This window comes from Rhinatrema bivittatum, chromosome 14 (genome assembly GCF_901001135.1).
Source record: "Rhinatrema bivittatum chromosome 14, aRhiBiv1.1, whole genome shotgun sequence".
NCBI lineage: Eukaryota > Metazoa > Chordata > Amphibia > Gymnophiona > Rhinatrematidae > Rhinatrema > Rhinatrema bivittatum.
In genome coordinates, this window is record NC_042628.1 from 21,426,992 (window position 1) to 21,452,292 (window position 25,301).

Consider the following 25,301-nt stretch of genomic DNA (forward strand, 5'->3'; position numbering starts at 1 on the left):
TGCATGGACATTTCTGAAGCTAACTTTGTGACTTGATTTGTATGATTATCTTGAAAAATCATGTGTTCTGCATCAACGCTACCAGTTATCCTTTTACTGTGTCAATGAATGTATCAAAGCCTACAATCCCTAAATTATGGGTAGAAGACTGTATATGCACAAGGTTCAGAAAAAGTTTTGGAAAAACTTCCAAAAATAGCAGTAACTGCATCATGAGAAATTCAAAGTGCTCTTTTATAGCTATTTTTATTCAGCCAGAATGGACAAAAATATGATGCATGCTCAAATTCTTCTTCATCCTTTTAATCCTAAAGCAAAGGATGACAGTTACATTCAAGAACTACCAAAGAACACATCAAAACATTGTACTTTTATTTTCCAAGCTCCAAATGAATTGGTACATAATTGGTTCAATATTCTTTGCCCTCCCTCATCCCCAACACACCCCTCTAGACCAGAAGTGGCCTCTCCTACCCCTTCCCTAAATAGTACTGTAGTCACGTGCATTCATTATTCCTGAATGAGTAAAAGGTAATAAATGAGTTGATTTTCCGTTAATTATGAATAATGTAAACCGAAACGCACCTCATTCTGAAAATTCACATTTTTGTGTGTGGGGGGGGGGGGGGGGTATTCATTTTGGACCATTGTGCACACAAATTGAAAACCGCACACACAAAACTCAGTTTGTGCATGCAATGTGCTGAAATGAATGATCTGAAAACTCCAAAGAAATAAAAAAAAAAATAAATCAAAATGAAATTAGGGAAAAAAAATGCATCGAAAATTAAGAAAACAAACCAGACCCCAGCTGCACATCCCTCTAATACTGCTTGGGCAACTTAAGTAACCTCCTCCAAGGTATATCCTCAGCACTTGTGGTTGGCTGAGATTAAGGGGATTTGATCGGGGGAATTGAATACCGATCCCCTGCACATCATTGTGTAGTGCCTCTGTCTGCATCACAGGGCTGGGTGCAGCGCATCCTTTTCTAACAGCACTCATGTCTTAGAGGTACAGCAAATATACTTTCTTGCCTGAATCTTTCAGCGAAGTCCTGATTCTGTTTGCAATATTGTGAGGCCATCGGACTCTGGTTTCTGAATTATATTTCTTAAAATGGGGGAACTTATTTTTATCTAACAATGGTTTGCGATATCCCTGAAGGACAAGATTAGGTTATAAAGAGGAGGGTTTTCTTGTTGCATGCAACACATTGTCTAATCAGCTGGAGAGGCCATGACAGAAAGCTTACACTTGATAAATGAAATGCACTTGCGTGTGATGGCTGCTGCATGCTTACGTTGTGACTGCATTTTCTCTAAGTTAAAAATGCTTAATAACATCTTCATCTTTTAACTAAAGTGACCCAGTTTCTAACTTACATCATGCTAGTTATCAAGCAGAGTGCAGGAAGCCAGAAAGTAACAGAGTAGCTTTGCTGCTTGCTGTGCACTCCACAGTGTCGCAGCTTTTTTTTCCAGCTGGGAATCCCAACCTGCAGTTTTTTTTGGCTCCAAAACAGGGACTCTCCCACAGAGCTAAAGGATCAGCTTCCATAGCTGCCCTAGTGAGAGAGCCTATCTGCCTTGACCAGTTTTCTCATATTCATTCCTTTATTGCTCTATCCAATCACAAAGGGAATAAAAAGGAGCTTTTGGTTCCAAAACTGGAACCTTCATACCGGATGGTGGTTCCATTTTTGGAACCAAAACATCTTTTCTGTTTTCTATGCTTTAATAAAATAGTTTTTGTATTATCAGTTACTGTAGTATATAGCATGCCTGACTTCCTTCCTGTACTCTGCTGTACCAAGCGGAATTTTATTTTCTGGTTCAGCTCACTCCGTACCCAGAATCTTTGCATGCTTGACTATCTCTAATGTTAACATTCACTTCAAAATTGGACTCTTTGATGCTATTTATGCTGTCAAGACATATAAATAATTTAATGTGGATTTGCATTTTAGTGTCCGATTGCTTAGACTGTCAAACATGTGGTTTGCCAAAATGTCTTTAACCAAAGCTGCTATTTTCACCTTAGTTTTGGAAGAGTCTTTTCCTCTCCCCTGTAATAATTCCTCTCTCTCATGCAAATTTATCTCATGCATATTTGTTCTGGCTAACCTGAAAGCCCAGCTGGATGGGATGGGGAGCGTGTTTGGGATGCACTGCTTTAGCCAAAGTAAATTCATAAAATTGATCATTCTGGATTCAGTTCAATTAATTTTTAAAAGATAAAAATCCCAGAAGGTCATAAGGGTTAATAGGATCCAAATTAAAAACATAGAATATGGTCTATATTTGAGGCCTGTAAGGACCATCCTGTCTGCACGGTTTACTTTCTGGTGCAATATTATAGTGCCCAGTTTTCCTTTGGCTTTCCTTTGCTGCTTTGCAACTAAGGATTTTAGACTTCTGTTTATTTTGGAGAGGAGGATTTCCTGGGCTTTGTTGGGTCCTCTATGAACAAAAGGACTTCTTTAACCCCAAAGTACTCATTTTCTTTATCTGTTGGGGAGCAAAGGGTGAGAATTTTCCATTTTAGATTACTGCCACTATAAACGGGAGCTCCCATAAAATAAAGCACAGACCAGGCAGCCTGTATTTAGACTGCATCTACAAATCACGTGGTGATACTTTTTCTTGCACGTGGTTAAGGGGGATCTGTGAGTACAATTGGACGAGTGTGTGTGTGTATATACACATATACATAATAACCTTCTCTTCTATTGTAGTCCATGAAAAGTGTTCAGACTGGCTCAGATGTAGAAAATAAACCAATAGACTTCTATTGAAGCTTAGGCTTCTAAATCCGAGTTCTTTTTTTGATGATGGCCTGCAATGCAGATATGAATGGACAAAAATGTTACTGAGTTATGTTCGCACTTGGCAGCTACCTGTTTTCTCCTGGATATGATGGATAATAGCCAGAACTAACTTAAGGTTCCAATGAGTTTCCATCAGCCAATTAGTGATCGTGACGGGCCATGGGACCTTCAAGAACTGCACTTGAAGTTGAAGATAGAATATTATAAACAAGGCTAAACAAAAGCAGGAATTTGTGGGTATTTACTTTTTGTTCCTTAAAACATGGATGAAAAGGTTTGAAAACTCCATGTGCTTGGCAGTAGCACACCTTTGAGATATGATGATGAGGAGGAACAAACGCTGAATCATGGAACTCAACCTTTGGCCATTCTAGCAGAGACAATGGGATAATTTCTTTCATCCTCATAAGAAACATAGAAATGATGGCAGAAAAGGACCAAATGATCCACCCAGTCTGCCCAGTAAGCTTATTCCAGTACCTACTGCACTGTGCAGGTTACCCTCTTGCTTATCAGTTACCAGACCGTAAACGTCAGGACCTTCTGATGCTTTCTGAATCCAGTTTCCCTTTTCCCCCTGCCGTTGAAGCAGAGAGCAATGATGGAGTTGCATTAACAATATCAAGGTTTATTTGTTTAAGGGAAGCAACTTCCACACAGCAAGTTATACCAAGTTACCCCCATGTACTCTTTTTTTTTTTCTTCTTCATTTCCATTCTCTAGCCTTTAGGGATCCACAGTGTTTATCCCATGCCCCTTTGAATTCCTTCACTATTTTAGTCTTCACCACATCCTCCGGAAGGGCATTCCGTGAAGAAATATTTCCTGACGTTGGTGCTGGGTCATCCTCCCCTGCAGTTTCATTTCATTTCATGAATTTAATTGCCTATAGTAAAATAGCTTAATAAACCAGGCCTTAAATGTGTTTGCTGTAAAATCCCGCATTGGAGACCCCAAAGAACATGAGTGGAGCAGCATTTAACGGTTGCTAGCCATCCCCGTCCCCCGTCCCCTTTCGCTTCTCACACACGTGCACTCGGCTGTGGAACCAGTTTTGGAGTTCCTCTCTGGTACTGCAGTATTCCAGGTAAATCCTCCAAAAAAGGCAATGATCCTAGGATTGGAACTCCAGGTCTGCCCCGAGGTGCTGAGCAAAGGAATTTGGGGCATTCAGTCACTTATGATTAGGGGAAACAGGACTTTCCTGGCGCGGACTTTGCTAACACGTAATTGCTCAAGAATAAAAATAGGTGAAGCCAGGAGATCTGCATGTGCAATTCTGAAGGAAAGCCTGTGTGTATCTAATACATTGGAGCTATTGTTCAACAGCAGTAAATTCATATTAAAATATCCCCTGAGGGAGCTTGAGCGTATGCCAGCTTTTTAGACAGGAGAATATATGTTTGCTCTTAGGAGCCAGTGACTCTCTTTTTTTTCTTTCCTGTGGAATGCACTGAATTCTAGAGGAAGATTTGCCGGTTTAAGAAATCTGAATTTAAGAGCTGCATCCTGCCCCTTTCCTTTTAATCTGTGTTAAAAAAAAAAAAAAGATGGATGGGGCGGATGTGAATAAGGAAAGAAAGGAGCTGAATGATTACTTTAAAATAGAGGTATGAACTTGAAAGCACAGGGATCTAAATATGCGTATCACGGAGAAGAGGAGCGAGAGCACCTGATACAGACATTCAAATATCTCAATGCGCAAAAAGAAAATCTTTTTTTTTTGTTTTTCCAGTGGAAAGGAAGTTTTAGAGTAAGAGGATTTATCCCGGTACGAGTAATTAGGGTTACATGCTGCTTATTGCTTTATTGTGGGCTGGGGGAGGAGGAGTTCTGTCCTTTGGTTGGGTTACGGATTATGTGCCATGTACCGTTGTACGTCGCCCGTGATGTAAATGCGATGAACAGAGGTGAAAAGTAAATAAATAAATACACACGGGACTCAAAGGGGGCGGACTCAGGAGTAACGTTTCAAAAAAAGTAATTTTTTTCATCCGATGAGCGGCGATTCGTGGAATGGCCTTGCGGAGGGAGGCGAAAGCAGAAGGCCTGGGACAGGCAAAGAAGACCTTTAATTCAGAAGAAGTGAAGGGAAAGTCAGCGGTCAGCTGTGGTCTGTGGCATTGCAAAAGAAGGCAAGCTCCCACAGAGGAGATGGGCCCTTGCTCTCCTTATCGGCCATCATCTTCTGTGGCTCAGCTTTAACAATTACTGTGCTTGTTATTTGCATAGTTAGACTGGCTGATTCTCTAGGGAAAATGTGGCCACAGTGAGACCGATATTTGCATTAGATAAATGATCTCATTCCCATGGAAAACTAACAGTGCCTTTCTCTCATCTAATTCCAACTCCCATGTAATGGAATTCTCCAAAAAACAAAGTTCTCACACACACACACACACACACACACACACACAGGAAGTGGGGTGAGGTGGTGACGATGTCAGGTGGAGTGGGACCAGGACTGGGTGTTACATGTGTAAAGGGGTGAGTCCAGGGCTGGGTGTGAACTCTCTCTGCCAAACACTCACACACACTCTCTCTCACACACACACATACCTGATTGCGCTCGTCACAATTAACATGCTTGATGAGCATTGGTGGGCGAAGGACAACTGGGGGCTGAGCATTAGTGGAGGGTGAGGATGGAGGATCATAGGGGTAAGGAGGAGAAGAAGGGTAGAGAGAACAGGGCCCTCTTTCTCTAACATCCTCCTCTCTTCCCTGGTGGCTCCTGATCCTCCATGAATCCTCCAGTGATCCTCGTTCATACCCGGCCGGTCCTAGAGCTCAGAAGTGTCATCTCCTCGAAAACATAGAAATGATGGTAGAAAAGGACCAAATGATCCAGCCAGTCTGCCCAGCAAGCTTATGCCAGTATCTGCTGCACTGTTTCCCAGACTGTAAAAGTCAGGGCCCTCGGATGGCAGGATGGACTAAGTAGCAGACTGAGAGGCAGGATGTGGAGCTGGACTGGGGAAGGGTGAGAGAGGGCTAGGGTTAGATTTCCAGTGATCAATACCTGAAAACTTTGGGTGGCTCGTGTGCTGAGAATAGGGGACCATGTAAGTATAGGTTGTGCACTCTACGAGTGCCAGCATCAAGACGCTCCAGAATCAGCATGTTCGGGTGATTGTCCTGCATTTTGCTATCAATCCAATCGGTCTGCATATGTAACCCCTGCTCTTTTTGCAGCCAGATTCACCCAAGAGAGGGGCCCAGGAGGCGATACAGCAAGTTCCTCCCATTTGGCTGCAATTTCTGTAGTGATAAGACAGGAGTGCAGCTTCACAATCTCTCCCATGCGGTGATGCTGTAAAGCCTGCAGTACCTCTGGCACTCGACGATAAGGCTCAGGAAAGATAGGGGAGCAACAAATCAGTTTACTGAAGCCACGAACCAAGTTTCGGCATGCATGCTCCGTCTGCATAAATCGGTAACGATAGCTTGCCATAGGTGTTTGGAATATTCTATTTGTACAGAGCAGTCTTAAGTGTACGATTCTGTAGGGTAGGGTGACTCAACTTTTCTGTCCTTAGGACACAATGAACAGATCAGCAGGTGTGTGTGAGGTCTCTGAAAAGGCCATGTCCTACTGATCGCTGCTTCCTGAAGGGGGGGTGCAGCATCGGGGTTGGGGGGTGGGTGGCATTGAGCCCATTCTTGTACCTTGCTTTATCCCACCAGGTATCCGCAGCAGCATATTTAGACAAACAAAAAGTACAAGGATCCCTCCTTGATGCTTCTCAGAACAGGGCGAGCTCCAAGCCCTTGGTCCCAGCTACAGATCTTTTGCTTGCCTGGGGGCTTAACTGTGCAGGGCAACAATCTAACCCTCTACTGGCTGCTGAGTGGAGAAAATGCGGGGGGACCTCCGCTTTCTCAGTATTCCAGTGGAAGAAATGTTATTTATGTCTCTGTTTGGGATGCCAGGGGTTACGAATGCTCCCGTGAAACGTCTCTGCCACTCCATGCATACCGTGGACTCGGCCTACGTTAAGGCTTGTTGTCCACCTTCTGTGGTTGCAAAAGGGGGCACAACTCTGCTCATATCTGAACTCACTGCTGCAACCCATGGGGGCGCATTGCTGCCCAATGCTCACTACGTAGTTTTTTGGATTCTTTGTGCCACCAATCCCTCTTCCGTGGCATGTGGCATATTAGTGGAGGAAGAGGTGAGCTCATTGCCAATAGAAGCAACATAATAGTAAGTGGAGCATTTTGAATGCGCTGCTGTTCAGTTCAGTTTGCTTCTAAATATTATATTAAAAAGGTAACCTCAAGCAGGATTTTACATGGCCACCTGCAGCCTCCAGGAAGTATATAAATGCTGAATAACAGGCGTTTGGCTGTATATGGTATTTAATAGCAATAGACTTTATGCTAAATATGAAGGCACTAAAATTCTAATTTTTCATGTGGATAAACTGTGTGGAGTTGCTCTTGAAACTTATTAGCTAAAAGGCTGGAAATCAAGAAAGGTCAGAGTATTGCAGCCCATAGGAAAAATGGGCAAGTTAGACAGGCCTTCTGGATTTTAACAGCTGTCAGCTGATGTTTTTATGCGTGTACGTACATATGTTAAACCTTGAATAGACTGGCCAGAGCGAGGCAGAAGAGAGGGCATGAGTGAGCGCACCCCAGTTTGCTCTTGCTAGCTTGCCTGACTTGCTCATTTCATCTCTCCACTAATGCACTATGATGTGGCCGCTCCTGCACCTTAGCTCCTTTCTTCATGAACCTTCCAGTCTCATATTGTATACCACTTTTCTCAGGATAGACTCAGAGCGGCATAAAATTACAGAAAAAAAAACATCAAAAAACCCCCACACACATTATAACAAAATAACATCATTTTGAAACTAAAATAAAATACAGTTCTACCATGAATACAATCCCGATCCCCGCTCATCCCTCTCACAGAAGGGCAGGAAAAAAAGGAAATCCCCACCCGCCCCCAAAACTGCACAGGGACCTTCATTCTCAGTATTTTTTTTTCCTGGAAATGATTCAGTGTTTATTACAAGAACAACAACTGGAGAGATGGGGGGGGGGGGGGGGGGGGGGGCAGGGGGGAAATGATGCATCATTGTCCTGGGTAAATCTAATGTTTACTCTTCTTGCAATGAACACTGATAAATTGCTGGAAGAGGTAAAACACAAACTGAAAACGAAGGTCCCTCTCTATAAAGCACAATGAAGCACAAAGAGCAATTTGTTGGATTCCCAAAGGAAGCCTTCTAGAGAAGGTGCAGTGGACTCTTGAGCCCGTCCTATGAACCCACTGCAAATTGCCGCCACCAGCAAGTGCATGTGGAAATTAACTCTTTAGAGCCTGGAAGCAGTGCGTCAGGTCCAGTGCATCTGGGTCTTCTTTGAGAATGCTTCCAAGCCTGTGGACTAGAAAGACAATGGAATTAAGGTTCTCTTTCTGTTTGCTTTGACAGACTTACTCGGGTCTTTTCTGTGTCGTGGTAAATCCGTACAAAATGCTGCCCATCTATTCAGAAAAGATTGTTGATATGTACAAAGGGAAGAAGAGGCACGAGATGCCACCTCACATCTATGCTATTGCAGACACAGCCTATAGGAGTATGTTGCAAGGTAAGTCTTGGTGGCATTGCTTCGGGCTGAAGGTAAAGTCTGAAAAGCTGCAGTTGGTTGTCCTTTCTGTTCTTGGGCCTGTGAAATCCTTTGGGAAAAACTGGGGCTCGTGAGGGTTTTTTGTGACCCAAAAGACACAATCGCTGTCTTCCTCTAGCAGCGTGATACCTGATAGCATTTTTAATCAATACGTTGCAGTAAAATGGTGACCAGTGACCCCCAGTGTTTAGGTGAACACAATTTCTCTAATTTTCTGTCCAGGTATTCTCTGTTTCCTTCTGATTGTACTTCAGTCCCTCCACCTCTGTGGGGGACCCTTTCTAGGTCCTTGTATCCCCTGAACGGCCCCCAGCTAAGGATGGGGAGGGCCCAGAAAGTAGTTAGGGGTATAGAACTCAGGACTTGGCCTACAACTGTAGAGAAAAATCATTTTTTTCTTCAAATTATTTTCTCCTTGGAAGCGTTTAAAGGGGTGTTCTATCAGAACTACTAAGAAAGGTGGGGGTTAAACAGGGCAGTTTCCACAGGGCCCAGGAATAGTATTGGGCCTAGGGAAATGTACGGTGCCTGATTCTTTTCTTGCACCTGGTACGTCAGTACAACTATCATTGGCCCTGTGTATTCGAGCACAGTTCTCAACCCAGTCCTCATGGACCATCCAGTTAGTCTGCTTTTCAGTGAATATGCATGAGAAGATATTTGAATACAATGGGAACAGTGATTGCAAATATATCTTGTGTATGATGTAGGGATATGCATTGGTTCATTTCATATATATATTTTGGATCATTTTGTTTGCTGACCTGAAATGAACATTTGAAAACAAAAATGCTTCCAGCAGCCCCTGGAATTTGCCGACCCCCTTCTGTGGGGGTTTCTGGTATAGAAAGGGGCAGGAGCAATCCCCAGCTGCTTCTGCCCTACTGGCTCCTGGTTTGAAAATGGCGTCTTCCTTAGGGCCAGCTGGTGCCATTTTCAAACCAGGAGCCAGAAGCAGCTGGGGATTGCTTCTGCTCATTTTGGCATGCAAATGGCAAATGAAATTTAATGTGTACAAGTGCAAAGTGATGAACTTAGGGAAGAGTAACCCAATAGTAACCCAAATTATAGCTACACAATGTTGCTCAGTGTGCAACAGCAGCCAAGAAAGCAAATGGAATGCTAGGAATTATTAGGAAAGGAATGGAGAATAAAACAGAGAATATCATAATGCTTCTGTACCGCTCCATGGTGAGTCCTTGAGTATTGTGAGCAGTTCTGGTTACCATATCTCAAAAGAGATATAGTGGAATTTGAAAAGGTAAAGAGAAGGGTGACCAAAATGATAAAGGGGATGGAACAATTTGCCTATGAGGAAAGGCTAAAGAGGTTAGGACTCTTCAGCTTGGAGAAGACACGGCTGAGGGGAAATATGATGGAGTTCTGTAAAATAATGAGTGGAATGAGTAAATGTGAATCAGTTGTCTCTCAAAAAGTACAAAGACTAGGGAATAAACAATGAAGTTACTAAGTTGTACATTTAAAACTAATAAGAGAAAATATATTTTTACTCAATATATAATTAAACTCTGGAATTCTTTGCCAAAGGATGTGGTGAAAGCTGTTAGTGTAACTGTTTAAAAAAGGTTTGGACAAGTTCCTGGAGGAAAAGTCCATAAACGATTGTAGAAATCCACTGCTTATCCCTGGGATAAATAGCATGGAATCTATTTACCCTTTGGGATCCTGCCAGATACTTGTGACCTGGAGTGACCACTGTTGGAAACGGAATTCTAGGCTTGATGGACCTTTGGTCTGACCCAGTATGACAAATCTTATATTCTTATGTTCTTATGCTTAGTGCACATAAAAACCTCACTGGCCCCCCTTCCCCATTCAGTACTGATCCATCAGATTTCTCCATCCCAAAAAATCACTCTTGCATTGAAACTTTGCTTTCAAGCATTCAACCACTCCTTGAGTTTTCTAAGGATCTCTACTCATTCAGTCTACACCCTCAGGGGTGCTTGCTCTGTTGCAGATCTTAGTGTCACTGCAAAAAAAGACAAACCTTTCTCGCTAACTCCTCCACAGCATCAGTCCTGAAAATATTGAACAGAACTGGGCCCTGAGGCACTCTACTAATTACCTTTCTTTACTTGGAGTTAACTCCATTAACCAATACCCCTTCTGTCTTCCATAACTCAACCAGATTAAAATCCAGTGAACCGCTTTGGGAACCACCCTCTAGGCTGCTCAGAGACCCAATAAAGCAAGGATAGCTCTCTAAAGTTACTACTCCTATTACCTAGCATTTCTATAGCACTGAACAGATACACCGAAGAAAATGTCTCTGCTCCTAGTCACAAATATATTAAGTTGTTGGAATAAAAAGATATCACCTCCAAATTATTGTTGATGTTTATTTCATTTTATTAATGGGAAGAATGCTTAGTATATCTGGCCTAAAAAGCATTTTTCAACGCAATACTACAAGATTATTGTACTTCCAGTGAAGTTGAAAATATAATTTTAGACACATCTAATGTTTTATTAAAAGGTGAGGAACATGTTTTGGCCACTGACTCCTTCCTTTCTCCAAACCTTAGTAGCTTTCATCAACAGTATGAAGAGCTCCTTGTTGGTAAGGCAGAAGCCCTTCTTGCAGTGAGAGGACCAATGTTACCATCCACTGCTGGGAGAGCTTGTTTAGCAACACATAAAAGCTGTCCTTTTTCCCCTTGCAAATATCTTAAAATTACCCAGGGAGAGTTCATGTTGTACACCGGTGTTTTATGACCAGTAGAAATTTAACGCCAGCCCTAGACCTTCCATTTGCCGACCCGATGAAGGGATTTTGATCTTTGGAAAATGCTGCAGAGGCAGCATTTAGATCCTTTGGAGGAGGAAGATATCAAAGTCATCGGGCAATAGCGACATCTAGTGGTCAGATTTAGGGCCCATGATTGCAGGGTCCTGAAAGGAAGCCTTGGTGCACGGCTCCCGCGTGAGGGCTGTGACTACAATGACCTTGCTACGCAAGCTGGGAGGGAATATAAAAAGTAGAGTGAGGGTGGGGGAGGAAAACCCCCAAGTAGTTAAGAATAAAGACTTATGATACTGGATCGTTTCACCCCATTATTTTCCCACAGGCTAGCATTTTATTTCATTCAACAATTCTTTCACATGTTTTGGAATGGATTTCTTTAGAAACACGTACTCTCACAAAAATATCCATGCAACAGACATAATTGCGAAGAGGGCAACTTTCAAAACCGTGCATGGCTGCATATAAGTGTGTATATGGCCGAGCAGAGAGCTAAGTCAGTACTTTATACCTCTTGTACATCAGATACACGCGTATTATAAAATACAGGCGTGTCTACCCCACAACATAAAAGCCTATGTATTGCTTACGTGCAAATACATGCTAGGCATTGGAAGGGAGTATCTCAAATACTTTTCCTACCAATTTAAAAAATACACACGCTTATATTTTATACGCGAAAATAAAGTAGCACTTGCTCGCGTAAAACCCAATTTACATGTGGAAGTTGATATATTTTAAGTCACGCGTGCATAGTTGAAATTCCCATTTCTCCGCCACCAGTTCACCCAGCCCTTCTCCAGCTTATGGAGACCGTCCTGATTCTTAAGCCTGAATTCCCCCACGTTCCCCCAGACGTCCCACCCAGTCAAAAATACACAATAAACAAGCCCGATATCAGTTATGCAAGATGATTAGGTGTAAAATTTCACGAGTAGTTTGCCAAATGTACACGCGTAAGTCTCTTATAAAATGACAATTTGCATGCGAAACGGTTAGCCTCGCCCCGGAATTCTCTTTTCTTCGCATTTCTGTGCACGTGAACTCTAAAGTATGCACGTACTTTTGATGTTTATAAAATACCAATTACGTGAGTACAGGATGCTTACATGTGTATGTGCTAATTTTTGCACACATTACTCTTTGAAAATTCACCCCAAAGAGTAATTAAAAAAAAAATTGGCAGAAAAAACATTTTTTCTTCTGAATACAGGAATCATTGCATAAATGTATTTTAGCCGATCCATGAGCTGATCTTTTTTTTTCTCTATAACTGTGGCTGTATTTACATATGGATATCTAGTATGCAAAGAAGCTGCACTTCTGCCCTTACATATCAAGGACAAAGGGTTCAGTCGTCTGTGAACACTGTTGAGGAAATTCAGGCTTCACCTTTCCTCATCTCACTACGTAGTCTTATCTCCTCTTCACACTTAGCTTGGGCAGCAGTAGTGGGCTGCTGACAGGAAAGTCAGATTGTGCTTTCAACAGTAATTCACCAGCACAAAGTGCTCACAAGATAAAGTACACTGAATTCTTGAATTCGGCCAGAACCTTCTTTTAAAAAGTGCAACTGTGTCGGGCCCTGGCCCATTACGTCTTCCATGTCTGCAGACATTTCACAGCTGAGGGTGGGAAAGTGCCAGAGCCGGTGGAAGCGCTGGGACTAGGCCAGCCGCCTAGAGCACCAATAATATTGGGCGGGGGGGGGGGGGGGGGGGGGGGTTGCATGTTGGTGGCATCTCCTTCTTCCTGCCCACGCAAGTCCAGAAAAAGAAGTGATGCCACGTGGACCCGCACAGGCTGAATAAAGGAGATGCCATCTCCACCAATGGAAGGAGCAGGCTGCAGAACTGGCCTGCATGGCCGGAAGGAGCAGGAGGATGAGCAGGGTCCACCTGCAGACCTGAAAGGAGCCAGGAGGGGGAGCGTCAGCCCACACGGCTGAAAGAAGGAGAAGAAACAGGAACAGCATTGGCTCCTGAAGAAAGAGAAGCTGTCCCGTCAGCCACTGAAAGAGCTGAAGGAGGGTGCTGCTGCGGCTTTTGTGCTTCCAGAGGGGGAAAAGGGGGAATGAGAGAGGAGGTGGGTGGGTGTGAGAGAGCATGTTTCTGTGATTGAGCATGTATGAGTCAGTGTATATGAGTGAGAAAGACCACGTGTGTTAGCAAGCGTTTGAGAGCTTGACCACATGTGAGTGAACATGTCTGTGAGAGTGAAAGAGACTGTGGGGGGATGTAGGTATGTTGGTATGTATGGGAGCAGGGCTTTTGAGGGACGTGGATGTTTGAAGGGGGGTGGATAGGGACTACCATTCTGGGCCCCACATCATCATGGTTGCCCCATCCCCAATACTATGAATACAGTGTTCCAGGGCCCTGCTGTGGTTGATTTGCTCTGGACCACGCACCATTCTAGGGTCAATTCTGTGTATGAGAAACAGTATGTGTGTGATAGAGGGGTGTGTGTGTGTGTGATAGAGAGAGGAGAGATTTTGTGTGCAACAACTTTTCCTCCTCCCCTGCTAATCCACCACAGTCTCAGGGCATCTGGAAATCAGAAGTTCCCAGGCATGAAGAACGGGGAATTTTTTTTTACCTGTTTTGAAATATTTTATTGGTGTTTGAAAAACTTTTATACAAGTTTTTAATTACTTGATGTTATTCTGTTTGTCAGCTGTTTGAAATATTTGGTTTTTAAAGATGATTTTACTATTCTTGATGATTTCTATTTCTTGATTTTAATTTTTCCATTGTTGCATGTCTGGCATGTTGTGATCCCCAGTTCAGTTTTTCTCTGTGTGTTTGTATTTCTACTTTATGGGCCTCTTTATTCTGTATTTGGTGAGGGTCTGTATGTGTGACCCAAGTGAGGAATTCTGCTAGTATGTAGTTTCTTTGTAGTGATCTATAGCAATCTGGTTTGTTCTGTTTTTCTAATAGGAGGTGTATTGGTGTTTTAGGGCCTAGTGTAATATTTGCAGTGTTGCATTTTTACAGGTAGGGTTGTTGCTGTTTGAGTGCTGGCAGTTAGTGCTATTTTGGTATGAGAATTTTACTATATTGTGTCTATAATTCTGTTTACTCATGACTCTAAGGGCCAACATGTTGCAAGAGGCCTAATACTATATGGGTTCCCAATATCTTTTTTGCAGAGTTTTCTTGTTGGCACCACAGCAATACATGTAAATATAATATACATGTTGCTGTGATATTTTTACTGCAGAAGACTGTACTTTGTGTCCTTTTTTCTTGTAAAATCTGTTATTATTAATGCATAATTTAATTGTGAGGAGAGGGTGAGGCTAGAGGAGATGCAAGGCTGTAAGGTTCACCTAGGGCACCTAATACCCTTGCACTAACCCTAGAAAGAACAGGAGTAGTTTTGGCAATGGTTCCACCAAAGAGGAGAGGGAGAAACTGGTTACTGGAGCCACACGGCTGATGGGATTTCCTTGGCCCCACGAGCTGAAACAGAGAAGCAGGATTTGGCAGCTGGAGCCATGGGATCGGTAGGGGCTCCGGATGGAAATGTGATATATAGCCCCTGGTTGAAGACTGTCATTGGGATTGGGATGGGGAGGGGCTAAAATGAGATAACTGTGGGTATTTGAAAATAAAAGCTTATAGCACTATAGCTCCACTAGTGGCTGTTTCCCATGGAGCTGGAAGCCCAAAGGAGCAGGAGAAAACGCTTAAAAAAATATAAATCTTTGCTAAGCGTTTGGGCTAAGCTGGGTCTTCTTATTTTTAAGGTCACAGCTTGTCCAGAGAAAGGCCACCAAAATGGTGCCAAGTCTGCACCAAATGTTTTATAACATGAGACTTAAGGACCTAAAAATGTATGCCCGAGAGGAGAGGAGAGGCATTCAAATATCTATAAGGTACAAATAATGAACAAGGAACAAACCTTTTATGGGTGGAAAGAAAATCCTAGAACAAGACATCATGGTATGGTTCTCAAAGAGGGTAGACTCAGGAGAAGCATTAGAACACAATTCTTCAGAGAAAAGGCATTGAATGAATGGTATAGCCTCCCAGTGGAGATGAAAACCAAAAAATTAATAAAATTCAAGAATGAATGGAATAATGATAGAGCATCTTTGGTTACAATGGCAGTGCAATGGGACTTAAATTGATTAACCAGATTTCCTCTGTTGCAAAAAAATTATTTCTATAAACTTATCTTTTAAAAAAAATTTAAAACCACTACTATTTCATAATGATTTCCTCTTGGTTCTTCAATCATTAATATTTTCGGGCTTCGATTATTGCAATGGCCTGCTCTTAGGCCACCCTGATTCTTCTCTGCATCCGTTTCAGCTAGCTCAAAATGCTGCTGCTCGACTTTTATCTGACTCAAAAACTAGAGATCATATTTCCCCAATCTTACTTGCTCTACATTGGCTTTCCTATTTCATTTCGGTACTAAATACAAAATTCTGTGTCTTATCCACAACTTAATCCACAATCCCTCTACCTTCCGTCAGTGTGCTTTACTTCAGATATACCAGCCATCAAGACAACTACAATCCTCCAACAAATGCCTATTAGAGATTCCCACTGTTCGTCTTGCCAGATTAAACCTGACTCAACGTTGAGCCTTTTCGGTTGCAGGCCCTTCTCTACGGAACTCTCTTCTGGATAAACTTATATTAATTCCTACCAGCAAAGTCTTTAAGAAACATCTAAAAACTTACAAATTCAAGCTTGCCTTCAATTAAACTGCTCTACCCGTATGTTACTTTTCACATTTTTTATTCATTTTAATGTTTTTTTTAATTTTATGTTAAGTAGAACTTTTATTATTATGTATGTTCAGTTTGTAAATTGCTTAGGTCTACTACCGTTGCTCTAGTGGTATATAAGAGTTTTTAAAATAAATAAATGAATAAATAGATGGGATTTATACTCATTGCTGACATATTTTATGTTTCAAATTAGCATGAGGGCTAACATAGTAAAATTTCCTCCCATCTGGCCATTTCTATTCTATTTATTTCATTTTTCTCATGAAAAGGACTAGATTTTTTTTTTTAAGTATAGCTCTACTGCAGGGAAAGAGGAGGACAGGCAGGAGACCTTTGTGCTCAGAACCTTTCAAAGTTACATACTGTACCATGGAGTGATCCAAAATAGTTAAAAGGGGGCTGCTGTGTTTAACTTGTGTCCCCTAGTGGATTAACTGTTCAAATAACTCTTAATAGGCAGGGTAGCCAATAATAAATGTAAAGATGCTACAAGCTAATGTCTGGTTGCTTTTCCAGCCTGTTTTTTTCCCTTTTATGGTAAAGCTGTCAAGTAGCTGCTTCTTTGTGATAAACCATTAGATTGCGTTTGGGATCGTGCAGAAATAGCTGGTCTGCTGGGAGCTGCAAATACACCATAGCTTCAAACAAATGGAAGAAGGATCGATGAATCTCTCAATATCACCTAAGGACACAAACACGGAATTAGATTCTTTTTACTCACATTATTTGTCTCACTACTTACAATAATAATTTTGATTTATATTCCGCCTTTCGTGAGACTTCAAAGTGGATTACATTCAGGTACCTTAGATATTGAACAAAGGAAGAGAAACTAGCCCTCTGGTTTTTAGAGGAGGAGATTGAAAATGGGCCTTGGGGAGGTGGTTAGGAAATTACAAAAGAACCAATCAGGTAATCTTTAAGATGATGTCATATACAGTAACTGAGGTAACTACAAACGTTTAAAGAGACCCAAGGAAATAGATTTTGTTTTTATCCAGAGTAGTTGATTTATCAAGGATGCAGCATTAAAAAAAAGAAAAAGAGAGCTGGAAATCCTTATTAACTGCAGACTTGATGGGCATAAGATCTGTTTCTGGTGCTCCTTCCATCCCAAACTGTCTGGGTTTCCGCACTGAATGTGATATTCATCTCAGAAAGAATGTCTGGGGTTGTTTTTTTTTTAATATATCTATCCGGTCTCTTCATAGTGCATATGCACATTTAAGCAATGCCAATTGCTTAAAAAGAGACTAACAGAGGTCTGATTTGTCTGAATCACTCTTCTGGTCTGATTATTTTAGTACTGAATACTAACAAGCAAGCGTTCTAAAAGAAGTTAAGAATTAGGGTGAGACACTGCCACTAGCTGCATACGCTTCTAGGCTGCCTCTAAATTGGTGGAAGAGATTGGATGTTTTAAATATCGCACCATTTCCTAGAGAATTTTATTCCATTACAAACCCTGCCGGCCCCCCACACCCCCACCGCTCGGTGAGCAGGGTCCTTGTTGCACTGGGTACCATTAACTCATTATTCCCAGTGTCCTTCTTAAAAATATTTGGGACATAATGGGTTAAACAGGGAATGCCTCGAGTGGATATGGTTTAAGTGAAGCATCCATCCCCCTGACTGAATTCACCATTCATCTGCCTGTCTCGCTGAGGCTCGCTGTTTGTCCTGAAAGTCACCATTGCCTTTCTCCCTCCTAAAAGATCCCCTGTTCCAATGGGGAATTGGCATTTCCATCTTCTCTCCTCCAAACTTCACGTTGAAGCGCTTGCATGGTTTATCACTCTTCATTACTAATTGTCTTTCTGTGAAACAGCTTCTTTATGTAGGCTGAGCAAGCCTCTGAAACTATTTTAGAGATATGTGGTGAGGCAGAGGGGACCTACGTGAAATCACCAATGGAACCCATTGGACTGGATTAATTCATCTTTTGCAGGATGGAGAAAAAAAGAAAGCGCTTGTGTTACCCAATAGGAGGGACCCTCTCTCCGAACGCAGGAGCTTTGCTCACCCTAGTTTTGCGGCCTACTTCATTCCCCAAAGTAACAATGAGAGGCGAGGGGTGTTGGGAAATAGGATGGGTAAAAGAAAATGGCTTAAGATATAAACTTGAATCTGAGAAGTGCTCTGGACTTCTCTTCACATGAACGTGCTCTTACGGGCTAATTTTTAAAGCGCGGCGCGTGTGGCCGGGCCACGCGCGCATGTTGTGAAATCAGCGCATCCGTGCACGCACGCCGGGAACCGAGCGCACACGGACGCCCACGTGTACTTTCTAAAAATGTACCCTTTAGAGCATGAAGGCAGCTCTAAGCAAAGAAGAATGATGGCATTCTGCCTAGGGTAATGTGAACAACCTTGAGGGGAGTTTGGGGACAGCGGCAGACCATTAGAGTGAAAAAAAAAATGTAAATTAAAATGCAGTGCTGGTCTTCCAAACACAGGGCAGTCAGCCAGGCAAGGTATAGGCAAATGCAGCTGAACCAAGGAATCGAGGAACATCACCAATTAGATTAGCCTTAATTGGATATCTTTAAAAAAATGGCATAGATGGAATTATAGGCCAGAGAAAAGAGATGTATATTTGTAAATATCGGTATTGGCTATGAATGCAGTTGATGAGATGCAATTGTTTGCTTTTATTCTTATTTTGCTCCATTTATCTCCCAGTTTCTCCCCCAACACCCTCCTCCATGACACAGTTAATCCCCAAGTCCCTTCTCATAGTCTGACTTTGCCAGTTAGCACAACTGCCCTTCTGATTGTATCCCTGGTTTACTCCATTTCGCTTTCATTTGTACTGATATACTTTGACTCTGTAATGACAGTTGGATAATTTCGTGTGTTTGGTGTTCTATGGTTGTAAATCCTGCTTTGAGCCTTGCGAAAGGTGGCTTGTCAATGAAATAAACTGAATTCAATTTAGCACTGTGTGTCTCATAGCACTGTAGAGATGGTAGATAGTAGGAGAAATAGCAGTTGAAAGGGGTGATCAGAATTAGAAACAAATCTTATTTGGTAAGAGATTTTGTGTGTATTAACCAGGTGATACAGCACCAGTTCATTAATTAACTTTGAGTATACAAGCTGAAGATTTTATGTCAGCACCACCAGATGAACGTTAAGTCTTACTCACAGATAATGCACATATATGGTCTTTTGGCCTCATGCCTATTTGTTGCGATGGCATGCTGCCTACTCAGAATTAATTGGCGTATACAGGTGCCAGGCAGAGAGGAATGTTGGTGTTCCTAAGTCAGAGATGCACAGAGGAAATACCAAGAAACTTTTGGATCTCTACCAGTATGGAAGCCAGCGCCAGACTATATCTCTGTTCTGTGATGCACTTGCTCAGACCAAACCTTGCTGTCAGAGTAGCTGCTTCCTATTGGTCAGGCCAAACTCTGACAGAGTAGCTGCTTCCTATTGGTCAAACAAATCTTGCTGACACAGCGGGCGGAATCTTCCTGTTCGTTACAGCAGAAGGGAGAGGACCCCAAACAAGTTCATGGTGGGGAGGAGTTAGGGAGCAGATCTGGGAAGGGGCCATAGGAATGGGGGATAGAATGAAGAGGACTGTACCATGGCAGTGGATGCTTGTAACATATGAAAAAATTCCAAGAGGTGGAAAGGGGTACCAGGTGGTGGGGGAGACCATGACAATCGTCTTTTCCATACCACCAACTTTTTGATTCACAAGCCACCACTAAAAAACGAATATCCTGAAATGTGGAAAATTTAGCAGCATTTCCTTTGTAAATGAAAGCTAAAAATTATGGCCATGAATAAAATTACTTGTCCTATTTGGAATTCTAAGCGGCTGAAAATGCACAGAGTTTAAATATAAGTAATATGTGGTGAGGCAGTTGTAAGCAGTTATTTTTTTCTCTAGGATGTATTGCATCAAATTTTAATCAAAATAGGTGATAGGATTTAAAAATCCAACTTTACTCATCATTATTAACATTGCAAATCTGATATAGTTGCTTCCACTCTGCATTAGCTGAATGATATTGTATGCATGCTGGGAGATATCTAAAGTTTCCTGCAGGTAGAGCATTAGTAGAAGTCAGTGGAGGCCTGTAATTGTGTTACTGCAAAGCAATGAAACCTCCTCTCTAGTTATTTTTTTTAGCCACTTCACTGTTGCACTGTGGCTTTTCCATTGAATGTTTTATTTTTGTACACTACTGTGAGTAATTGTTAGAGCAATTTGAAATCATAAATTGAATTAGACCATGGAAATGTCCCTAGGAGCTCAGGATGATCAGTGCATTGCTGTCTCTGAAGGAGTACTATAGAGTATTAATGGAATATCATGTGAGATAAGAACAGGGCCCTCAGGAAAGGCAGTTTATAAAAATATAATACAGTGAATTGAATACATTGGCTTGCTTTCAAATGCTAATTTGTAATGGGAATGAGATATCATAAATCTAAACTGAAAGGCATTAGACTGGGTGAATTTTTATTTTTAAAGCACAGAAAAGAAAAGGTTGGACATATTTTAATCAAATCAAGGGCCTGTTCCTCTAGATTCAGAACAGTTGGTTGCCCTACTTTGGAAGAGTCTTGGGTTTGTGGGAGAATCAACAACTCATACAATATCTGGTCTAAGGATTAGGTTTATCAGATTCACTGTCATTTGGGTTCAAAGGTTGCCAGGTTCTTATGGCCTGGATTGGCCACTGTTGGAAACAGGATGCTGGGCTTGATGGACCCTTGGTCTGACCCAGTATGGCATGTTCTTATGTTCTTAAGGTTAATTGTGTCTTGAGCTTTTTGGAACATCATCAGCAATACCTGGGACCCTGGGGCAGCTATGACTCTCTATCTTCCTCTGGCCTAAACCCCACTTTATATGGCTGACCTACACTCAAGCAGGCATCTAAAGGAGAAAAAGCATCCTGCTGTCAGATTCCTGGAGAGGAAAATACCATGCTTTTAGGAAGAGGTTTTGCTTACAAGCTAAACCGTTAATTCAGGTTCTTGTTTCCAATTATTTAAAGCTTAATTTATCTTGAAACCCGGTCTGCACACGAGAAAAGGTGCGAAGTGGCATTATAAACACCTGTTTTGAATCTGTAGGATGCACACAACTGGTGGCATTTCTCAAACAGCCCAGCCAAGGGCAAAGTCCGCAGGTAATTTGTACCTGCAGACCTTGTACCTAACTTTTGAATGGAAAGTATCGGTGGACTTTCCTTTTGAAAACTGTCCATGGATACAAATGAGTGACCCCGTGAACTTTGCAGATGGTTTTTTTTGCTGAAAAGTATCTGTGTCTGTCCATTTGTTTTGCTTTTTCTTAATTTTGTTTTGTCTCATTTCGTTGTAGTGTGTGTTAAAACCACGTAGTGTGCATTAGCACAGTTTAACAATTGATTTAGCGCATGCTAAATGACTTTTAGCATATATTGATTGTTCTAGTGTGAGCTAAGTGAAACAAAACAAACGACAGCTTGTCCCTTCTGGAGACGGTGCCCGTGGATTTGAAAATCCAGCCTGCATAAGTTATTTTCCAACCCTGACCTAAACGTCTGTCCGAGCAGGCCTCCCCCTTCTATCCGGCTAAAAGTATGTGTGATGAGAAGCCCTGCGCATATTTGTAGCCAGACTGAGTGAGAGCAACCTTTAGACAGGTTAATTTACTTGGGTAAATGGCTTTCCAAATTGCCCTCGGTATTGGTACTGATTGCCCTCGGTATTGGTATTGAACCTAGGAAAGACAAGAAAAATACACAATCCTGTTGCAATGACTATAGTTCTGTGTCTGCTTGAAAACGTGTGTCCATGATATCCGTGGCTCTCTTAAATGGACAGATCAGGTGGTACAATCTGTTGTTCTCTCCACTGGACTGTAAGTAGGAGCCTGAAAGCTTTTTAAGCATTCACACAGGACGTTGCACTGGTGTGCACTTACAACTTTTGTTTAATTTGTTTGCCTAAAAGAAGCAGCATTCTAACCCCTTTCAGATGTCACATCAGATCTGTGCAGGATTGTTCATAGATTTCCAGGTTTTCCCACTGTTTTTTTCCCCCAGATTGAGGGTTCTGCTGGTGCTCATTTTCAGTAAATTTGTGGAAAATTACTTGCATAGCGCTAGCTTTTTATCTTCTTGCCAGTGACGCCACTGACTTCTGGGACCCTCCAAACTATTCATCTGTACCAGAGGCCTCCATGATAGGACTGCTTTAACATCATTTACTGAAAGGCTCCCCATCCCTTCACGTATTCTATATAAATCCCTTACCATCATCCATAAATCCATGTACAGTCACAATTCTAACTGGCTCAATGATCCTTTCTGCCTTACACGCTCCAACTGCCCCACCAGAGCAAACAACAAAGGAACCCTTTATGTGCCCTCCCTCAAAAAGGCACACCTCTCCTCCACGAGGGATCGTGCCATCTCCATTGCTGGTCCCACATGATGGAACGCATTACCTACAAATCTCCGACTCGAACCTTGCACCACCAAATTCAAAAAGAAATCAAAGACGGGGCTCTTTAAGCAGGCCTACCCAGATTAGTTCCCTATCACATTAATCCGAAGCTGCGCCATCATTTGACCTGATCCCATGTATATAGTTTTTGATATTGTTCTCCTGTTATTTATATTGATAGTTTCTGATATTTATCCTGTTATTTATATATTATTTTGTTACTCTGTGTGCTCTCTTTCGGCCTCCTCTTTTCTCCTGTCTCACCTCCAGCTCCTGTTTTATGTATTTTCCATCTTTGGTTCGATTGTGAACCGGTATGATGTACCCACTGATGCCGGTATAAAAAAAAGTTTTAAATAAATAAAAGCTTGAAAGCAATTAAGGATTTGGACTCCCGGAAATTTACATTGGGTTCTTCAAAACTTGTCAGTGAGGATCCCCAGGCCAAATCCTTATCTTAAACCGAGTCTTTGTTGATGCCAGTGGGCCATATGATGCTTCATGGTCTTGTTAAAATGTTTATTTCTTTCTCTGCATATTATATTTGTTGTGTACCAAAGGATTGTATCATCTTTTTCTCTCTCCCATGCTCTCTGGGCGCAAGGTATTAACTTGGGCATAAACTGGGTAACTTTATAGCGGTAAAGTCAGACTTCACTGAGGATTTTCAAAGCAAACTTAATGCGCCTAAGATTGCCTTGAAAATTCATGGGAAATCGGCCAGGTATGCACAGAGATTCACTCAGAGTTACGCCTCCTCTTCAGAGAATGTAACTTGGGCCTGTCTACTTATGCATGCTGAAGTCACATTTCAAAGGAATTACGCATGCAAAAGTAGCAATTTTCAAAAGTCCATTTGCATGCGTAAATACTTTTGAAAATTACATACTTTTTAAAATCAAAAGTAAGTGCGCAAGTGCCAACTCCACCCCCAGAACACCTCTGCTCAGTTCATGTAAAAGTAGCCATGAAACTGGCTATGTGCTTGCTTTTACGTGAACAGAGCCCCGACTGATTTTGCGACAGCCGTTTGTGTGCAGGAAACCAGGTTCAGTGGGTGGCAATGGCTTTGAAAATCTGGCCCATGAGGCATGTGCAAACATACTAGTAAAGGCAGAATCTAGGAAATAACTAGAAGAGCACTACAGACGGGCCATTGCAAGCAATGAGTCTAGATAGAGCATTCAACTTAATTCCAAGATTAAGCCTCCATTATAAGATTAATGAGTCAAGGGAATGAATGATCCAACTAGAATGTTCCCTAGTAAATCTTAGCAACTTCCCCTCTGTGCCTATTGGTTAGAAGGGACTTGCTCCCACAATGCATTTGTCGCTTTTGGAATACCTGCCTTTTAACTCTTTGCTTGAGGTTTTGATGGTGTTGTGTAGATTTCTAGCCATAAATACAAGACCACCTGTCATTTCTAACCCCTGGAATTTATTTTTTATTTGCAGACCGCGAGGATCAGTCCATTCTGTGCACGTAAGTCAGAGCCAGCGGTTTCGTTCCTCTTTTCAGATGCATTCGGCTGTCCTTGCATAACTGTAGAATTCTTTGCAAGCTGAAGCCTTTGGAAAAAAAAAAACAACACCTGCTACCCACAACAGAAGTGAAAAACTGAAATCTGTTTTAACTATTTTATTATGCCGGGGTTTTCCTTCAGTTTGTGCCCCTGCTCCTCCCTTTGTAGCATGGGGACTGCAGCAATAGTCCTTCGGTTATGGGCCACAGACCACAGCTCCTTTTCATGCACCCTGAGCCAGGCTTGTAGGTGTCGCTGCTTATTTCAACTAAAAAAAAAAAAAGCACATGATACAGGCAATAGTTGGGGCTTCTTTCCTTTTCTGGGCTGTGATTGCTGCCTCTTCAGTGCTCCCAGCCCTTGCCCGTCCAAGGGGTAGTTTCAGGAACTGAGCAGCAGTGTGGGTTCATGTTTACACAGAAGATCCCCTGCGATATGTGGCTGGGTATTATGTAATGCGGTTGCCATGTTAGTCCACTAAAATGTGTGGGAATTAGGGTCAACCAACAAGTTGTAGGTGAGACCTTTTTCACTGGACTAACGCAGTACGCCTGTGACTAGCTTTCAAAAGTTTTACTCCCTTCATCAGGTCGATGAAAAGAAATTATGAGTTGATTTAATGAAGGGACCACAGATCTCGAAAACTAAACAGAAATGTGTTGTTAGGCCCAATAAAATAGTATCACCTGCAACTTGTTTGTTGACCTTTATTTCTGAAATGAAAATAGAAATGCACCAGACAGAGAACAAAAGATGCCAAGAACATGTCACTGTGCAAACCAAGGGCTAATGAATATTTGTGCCGACTACCTGCAAGAGAGACTTAAAAAGCTAAAGATGTGTGTTCTAGAAGAAAGGATGGGACGTGGAGTATGCCAGGACTCTTACAATATCTAGCAGGCTTCAATAATGTAATAGGTGACATATTCTATACAATGAGAGGCTCAAGGACAAGGGGTCTTCAAATAAAGCTAGAGAGAAAGAAAATACTTTCATTAGGAGGATGTTTGACTACTGGCAAAGGCGATAGGAACAGAAATCAAACATGCTTGAAACAGACACAAAGGGTACTTACTAGCTGGGCAAAAGAGGGGAGAGACAGAAATAGCATAGAGTCTCTGGCTGCAAAATAGGAGCTACTACGGACAGATTGTTTGCACCAAACAGTCTCTATCAACCAACATCTTCTCTGGAGTGCTGCTCCCTTGCAGAGAGCAGTGAGCACCTCGCTTGCTGCAGATGAGAAGAAAGCGCTATGAAAGCTGCCTTGACCATCCAAGAAATAGGACACAGGTGGCTCTGAGAATTTTGAAAGAGGATGAGAAAAAA

At 42.0% G+C, this 25,301-nt stretch overlaps 1 protein-coding gene across 3 annotated transcripts in view; it reads left to right on the top strand.

Annotated features, from left to right (window-relative positions):
- The window catches only part of MYH11 (myosin heavy chain 11), a 111,288-nt gene that overhangs the window by 14,293 nt on the left and 71,694 nt on the right, over positions 1-25,301 (top strand). For all 3 annotated transcript variants that reach the window (XM_029576124.1, XM_029576122.1, XM_029576123.1), the window contains exons 3-4: positions 8,278-8,434; positions 23,905-23,932. In XM_029576124.1, coding sequence (XP_029431984.1) covers positions 8,278-8,434; positions 23,905-23,932 — 185 coding nt within the window. The remainder of the gene's footprint in view (positions 1-8,277; positions 8,435-23,904; positions 23,933-25,301) is intronic.